We start from the raw sequence: 7,085 nt of genomic DNA on the forward strand, positions 1-7,085 counted from the left end.
TGCTGTCTGATGGTGTTGAGAGCAGGGCATCATGTTGCCAGACTCCAGAGGTTGTGCTACCTCTTTCAAAAAAAGCATGTTCCCATTCTGTCCTCATCGTGGGGCAGAATGATCATAAACCTGCCTGTGTGGCTTGTCATAAACCAGGTGTTGTGCTATCTCTGTCACAAAAGGCACATTGTGAGATCCCCTCACGTTCTCATTCTGCCCTCATCGTGGGGCAGAATGATCATAAACTTTCGTGTGTGGCATGTCATAAACCTGCCCGTCTGGCTTGTCATTACCCAGCTGTATCAATTTGTCATACATCTTACCATACAAGTGACATTACAAACATGTGTACTGAAGTTCCAAAAGCACCTAATGTGAGAGGCTCATTCCATCAAGGGCACCCACAGTTTAGCATAAATGCTGGTAAACAATGTGCTGCTAACAGTATTACAGCCGAAATGATGTCTAAAATGAAGTGCGACTTGGACAACAGGAGATCTGGACAACATTCTGCAGAATGGTGACAAGCTGTATAGTAGGATTAGAGATGCAGGTCAAATTCATGACCCTTCAGGCTTTCTTTTTGTTAGAGATTTGCCCACAGAATGTGTTGTGATCAAAAGTTTTCAATAAACTACAGTGACAAAATGTTTAAAGGGTTGTATGGTGTCAGTGAATATGGAGATTTGCAGAACCTGCTAATGTCTCAGGAAGAAGCATTGAGAAAAGTGTTCTTTCAGTTTACTGCATGTCTGTTTACAGTTAAAGATATGTGATATCCTCAAGCAGAGATCATGGTACATTGTTAAAGACTCACATTCATGAAGCAGTAATGGAGCAAAAGTCAAACATTTAGGTAGAAGCTTAATAGCTTACTATAATAGTATTGAATCATTGCTGAAACACATATCAATATTAGCCCTATCTTTAGATGCACTTGGAGCACCATTTGAAATCACTGGTGTTGTAGCAAATCTGACTGGGCAAAGCACAAATCAGAAGGACACCGAATTGCCTATAGCTGGAGAGCAGAGAGGAACCTTACAGTGTATATCACGTGTAAAACATGATCTACAGCCAGCAAAAACAAACAATGCGTATGATGACTGTACTGGTCAAAGCAATGTTATCAGTCAAGATGATGCTGTGTTCATTAGGGAAACACATTCTGAATTCTATGAGTTCAGGCCCATTACAGTACAGCCAAAATAACTTTTGCTTGAAATTAGGCATTGTATACATTGAACAAAACTATAAACTATAACTATAACTTTTAGAGCATTGGCTTTTACCGTTTAGTGGGAGTGAAAATGAACATAGAAAAATCAGAAGTGCTATTATTAAACAAATCCAAAGCAATGACAACAACTATGTGACATGTCTAAGAGAGGGCTACTCCTCTGTTGCTGAATATGTTTCTAAATCACGCATGAAGTACATTGGTACCTGGGCTACTGAAGTTGAAATTCAAGCTGCTGCTGATTTGCTGCTTGTGGATATTTATACATACACACAGAAATGGTTGAAGTATTCAACAAACCATCCTGACAGGAAAAACTCAACTCTGAAAACAGGGATTTATGTTAAACATTCAAATGAGTCATCCTGACAGGAAAAACTCAACTCTGAAAACAGGGATTTATGTTAAACATTCAAATGAGTCACATTATGAGGTGGTAACTTGTGAATTCTTTAGGGGTTTGTTCTGGCTTGTGTTCAGTTAGCTTCAGGTACAATGATGGTAAACCTGCATGTGGTCATCGCCAATGTGAACAAAAGAAGAGATTATGAAACCAATGAATGCTTCAAAGCAGAAAAAGTACACAAAAGTACGAAACGGTACCATCAAGATGAAGTTTACAGAAACGGTGTGAAAAAAGAGAGCTGATGAGTACAGATCAAATGTGCACTATAAAGAGGAAAAAAGCAAGAGTTTTGTATCATACCACACAAAGTATATCAAGCAACTAAGAAACTGAAGAGTTTAAGCATATCACACAGACGAATTATACCAAGCAGCTAAGAGACAGAAGGTTTAGACTATACCATGAAGATGAAGTGCACAGAACAAAATAAAAGTCAAAGGAATATTGACAGGTATAAGACAAACAGCTGTTATGCTAATGTGACTATAAAAATGACTATAGATAGAAGAAATACAGAAAAAGAAAAAAGAAATTAAATGAGCTGGAGAATTTAAATTCACTGGAACAGCATCTCATTGGCATGCATATTCCATTTGAGAATTGTCTCCTTACCAAAAGGAGGACAAAATGGTGGTGTTCATGGACCTGTCACCTGTGTACCATCTAACATTTCACATGTATCAGATGTTTTACCAAGATCAGAAAACCATAATCTTATGATTCGCATCAAACTGAAAAGAAAATTAACTTACAAAGGTCAAAATGAATACGAGTTTGTTAATCCAGAAAAAATACAAAACGCATTGCAGTATCTTAATCATAAGTACTACACTGATGTGCAGTTTAACAATGAGTGGATACATCCACTGAGTAAAGCTGATGAAATATCAGACGTACTTGATGATGCATGTGACATACATGTAAATGAAACTAATACTGACAATTCTGAAGAACAGAACATTGATGAAACTCTGCATGATCGACAGCAGCATGGAAGGTTTATGGATTCCTGCCTACAACCTGATGATTTGGCACAGGAGATCATAGACCAGCACTTTGATGATATTTGTCTTGCTCCAGGAGAGGGGAACAACCCAGTGAGGCTTCTAACTGATCATTTAAATGAAGCTTAATGTTTTCCAGTACTTTTTCCACAATGTATAGGCACATTTCATGATAACAGGCCAGAAAAACTGTAAATATTTAAAGGCAAGAATACTGCAAGAATGCAGATGTACGTTTTGCAAGAAACCTTGACTATCTTTTATGCACAGTATTTGTCAGAACTAAACCAGGTTGTTTCAATTGCTATAAGGAAAGGACATGACACACGCAACATAAACATTACCTCAGACATGTTAACAAGTAAAGAGTTACTTAAAAACATTTTGAATTTTGATGAGGGCTAAAAATTTCTGAAACCAATAAGAGGCACATCTGTATTTTGCCAAGGTGTTCAGAAAGACTTGCTTGCTATGGTACAACAGTTGGGCATTCCAATATGGTTTTGCTACTTTTCATCAGCTGATCTGCAATGGCCAGAACTAATGCAAACAATATTGAAACAGGAGGGTATAGAAAATCCAGATGAGGATCTTAACTGGTCTGAAAGATGTGCTCTGTTAAAGACTAATCCAGTAACAGTGGCCAGAATGTTTGACCATAGATCCCACTGCTTTCTAAAAGATGTGATCATGTCTGAATCACAGCCTATTGGCAAGAAAATTGATTATTTCTTCAGGGTTGAGTTCCAAGCTCGTGGGTCTCCTCACACACACTGTTTGTTCTGGGTGGATAATGCTCCACAGTTGGCAAAGATGATGATGACAAGGTTACAGCATTCATTGGTCAGTTTGTGACATGTGGAATGCCACCAGAAAGTGACAAAGAAATGCATGAAATTGTATCCAGTGTTCAACTGCATAGTAAAAGACATTCTAAAACCTGCAAAAAGGGACTACATGCAGATTCAATTTTCCACGTCCACCAAGTAAAAGAACATTTATCACTAGATGTAAAAATGATGGTCAGAATCAAGACGAAGAGAATTTATCAAATATGGACATACAGTATGTAGTTGATGCATATTCATGTATTGTCTATATCATATCCTACATATCTAAAGCAGAGAGAGAGGTGGGACTTGTACTGGGACATGCGCAGAAAGAGGCTTCAGAACAAGGCAATCTTAATGCAAAACAAGCAGTACGAAAACTTGGCAGTGTTTTCCTGCATAATCAAGAGGTTTCAGCTCAGGAAAGTGTCTATCGCCTTACTAATATGAAACTAAAAGAAGGGTCTCGCAAAGAACAATTTGTCCCAACCAGAGATGACATAGTTGGAATGAGTCTACCACTGAATATCATAAATATTCAGTAAGTATTCATAAGTAAATCAGAATGTGGTGGTGAAGACAGAACATCTGGATGTACAATATCAATGACAGATACAGAGGGAGACCAAGAACAAAAGCATTTCAAAAAATGTGTCTTGCAAGGTTTGCATCTGAGTACAGAATTGTGGGAAAATCTGAAAGGTCATCCACTGACAGCATACAGATTCACAAAGGATTAGGATTTATAAAGAAAAAATCACGCACAGATTCTGCTGTGATTCGATACGAATGTTTGTCCCCTACTAAAAACCCAGAGAAATAGAGTATTTTCCAACTCTTTTTGCCTCATACTGAGCTTCATATTTATGCAACCAATGATGAAGTTGATAAACACAATAGACATATGCTATGCAAGATATGTTCAAACACCATTGTCATTTCTGCCCAGGACTATGAGAGGGATGCTAAAATGGGTCACTTAAAACAAAAAAGTGGACATGTCAAAGTTCATAACACATGTCTCGCTTAATCCCTTCATATAGGTATCAATGCAAGGGTCATGTTGCTTAAAAATATTGACATTTCAGATGGGCTTGTTAATGAAGCATTTGGTATATTGAATGAAGTGTGTTTTCACATTGACAACTTTCCATCCAAAATATGTGACATTTGACAATTAAAGAGCTGGCAAAACAACCAAACTTACCTCACCTGCAAAGAGCAACTCCTATTGTACCAGAAGAAGACAGAGTAACAAAGAGTGGTTGTATATGCCATCAGTTCCCTCTGAAGTTAGCTTGGGCTTGCACTGTGCACAAAGTACAAGGTCTAACAGGGGAGAAGGCTGTTGTATCATTAGAAAGAATCTTCGCAGCAGGATAAGCTTATGTTGCCTTAAGTCGTGTCACTTCACGGGAAGGCCTTACAATAGAAAACTTTAAAGATAGTGCTATATATGCAAAAGAAGATAGAGACTTTCATGAAATCTATGCCTCCATTTATTCAACCTTTCACAGAAGCAGTACCAGCTGAACTACCAACATGCAAGATTCTTCTACACAATGTTCAAGGACTAATATGTCACATGGAAGAGCTAAAACAACACAGAAGATATGGATGCCGATATCATTTGTTTGACAGAGACCTGGGTAACATCTAACCTTTGTATAGCTAATGTACAAATAACTGGATTTGTGTTCCATGGCAAACCAAGATGTCTTGTATATGACTCAAGTGACAATGTCTGCTGAACTGAAACAGCAGGAACGTGGAGGTGTAGGCTTATTTTATTAAGCTCATGTCAGTTGTAGTATTCTTGACCTACCATGTGTAAATATAGAATGTATTCATTTCTCCTCCTCCTTGGATCACCACCTTAACATGGTGGAGGGGTTTGCGTGCCTGCGTGAGCCTAGGGGCTATGTTGTCTGGGGCAATAGCCCCTGGTAGGGTCTCCTAAGGCAAATTGGTCCTAGGTTATGGGCCAGACAAAGAGTGAGCCATAAAGACAAGGCAGCTGTGTTCGGGGGCCCTGGCGTTCTGATCCTCGGTTACTGAAACTGGCTTTTGGAACGTAATCTCTCTGGGGAGAAAAGAGCCTGAGAGGTACCGGCTAGATATACTTGGGCTCACCTCGACACACAGTATGGGCTCTGGAACCAATCTCCTTGAGAGGGGCTGGATGCTCTTTGACTCTGGAGTTGCCCAGGGTGAGAGGCGTAAGGCAGGAGTGGGCTTACTCATAGCCCCTTGGCTTAGCACCTGTACTTTGGGGTTTACCCCAGTGGACGAGAGGGTAATTTCCCTGCGCCTTCGGGTTGGGGAAAGGGCTCTGACTGTTGTTTGTGCTTATGCACAGAACAGCAGTTCAGAGTACCATGCCTTCTTGGGGACCCTAGAGGGGGTGCTGGAGAACGATCACTCTGGGAACTCCATTGTTCTGCTGGGGGACTTCAACGCTCACGTGTGTAATGACAGTGAGACCTGGAGGAGCGTGATTAGGAGGAACGGCCCCACTGATGTGAACCCGAGTGGTGTTCAGTTATTGGATTTCTGTGCTCGTCACAGTTTGTCCATTACGAACACCATGTTCGAGCATAAGGGTGTCCAAAAGTACACCTGGCATCAGGATACCCTAGGCCGCGTTTCGATGATCGACTTTATAGTCGTATCATCGGACCTGTGGCCATATGTTCTATACACTCGGGTGAAGAGAGGCGCTGAGCTGTCAACTGATCACCTTGTGGTGAGTTGGATCAGATGGCGGGGGAGGATGCCGGACAGACTTGGCAGGCCCAAACGCGTACTGAGGGTTTGCTGGGAACGTTTGGCAGAGGAACCTGTCCGAAAGATCTTCAACTCCCACATCCGGCAGAACTTCGACTGCATCCCAGGGGAGGTTGGTGACATTGAGTCCGAGTGGGCCATGTTCCGGACCTCCATTGTTGAGGCGGCTGAACGGAGCTGTGGCTGCAAGATTCAGTGCCTGTCGGGGTGGCAATCCCCGCACGTGGTGGTGGACACCCTGGGTGAGGGGGCTGTCAAGCTGAAGAAAGAGTCCTATCGAGCCAGGTTGGCTCGGGGGACTCCGGAGGCAGCCGACAGGTACCGGGGAGCTCGGGTGTGGGAGGAGTTCGGTGAGAACGTGGAAAACGACTTGTCAGCCAGCTCCGAGAAGTTTCTGACAAACCATCAGGCAACTCAGGAGGGGAAAACGGTTTTCCACCAACACTGTATATGGTGGGGGTGGGGAACTGTTGACCTCGACTGGGGACGTAATTAGGTGGTGGAAGGAATACTTTGAGGATCTTCTCAATCCCACAAGCACGTCTTCCGCCGAGGAAGCAGAGTTCCTGGGGGGGGGGGGGGGGCAGTCTGACTGGTTTCCACGGGCTGCCCGTTGTCACCGGTTCTGTTCATAATTTTATGGACAGAATTTCTCGGCGTAGCCAAGTGGCGGAGGGTGTCCGGTTTGGTAGTCTCAGGATTCCATGTCTGCTTTTTGCGGATGATGTGGTATTGTTGGCTTCATCGAGCCGGGACCTCCAGCTCTTGCGGGACCAGTTTGCAGCCGAGTGTGAAGCGATAGGGATGAGGATCAGCACCTCCAAGTC

At 42.1% G+C, this 7,085-nt stretch overlaps 1 protein-coding gene across 1 annotated transcript; it reads left to right on the top strand.

Annotated features, from left to right (window-relative positions):
* Positions 1-1,729: 1,729 nt before the first annotated feature.
* Positions 1,730-6,754, top strand: LOC136677991 (uncharacterized). The gene is given in 8 exon segments (XM_066655734.1): positions 1,730-1,820; positions 2,589-3,446; positions 3,449-3,589; positions 3,592-4,012; positions 4,051-4,354; positions 5,831-5,948; positions 6,306-6,415; positions 6,506-6,754. Coding segments are annotated over 8 exon segments (2,292 nt in total).
* The last annotated feature ends 331 nt before the right edge of the window (positions 6,755-7,085 follow it).

Source organism: Hoplias malabaricus, chromosome 2, assembly GCF_029633855.1.
Source record: "Hoplias malabaricus isolate fHopMal1 chromosome 2, fHopMal1.hap1, whole genome shotgun sequence".
NCBI lineage: Eukaryota > Metazoa > Chordata > Actinopteri > Characiformes > Erythrinidae > Hoplias > Hoplias malabaricus.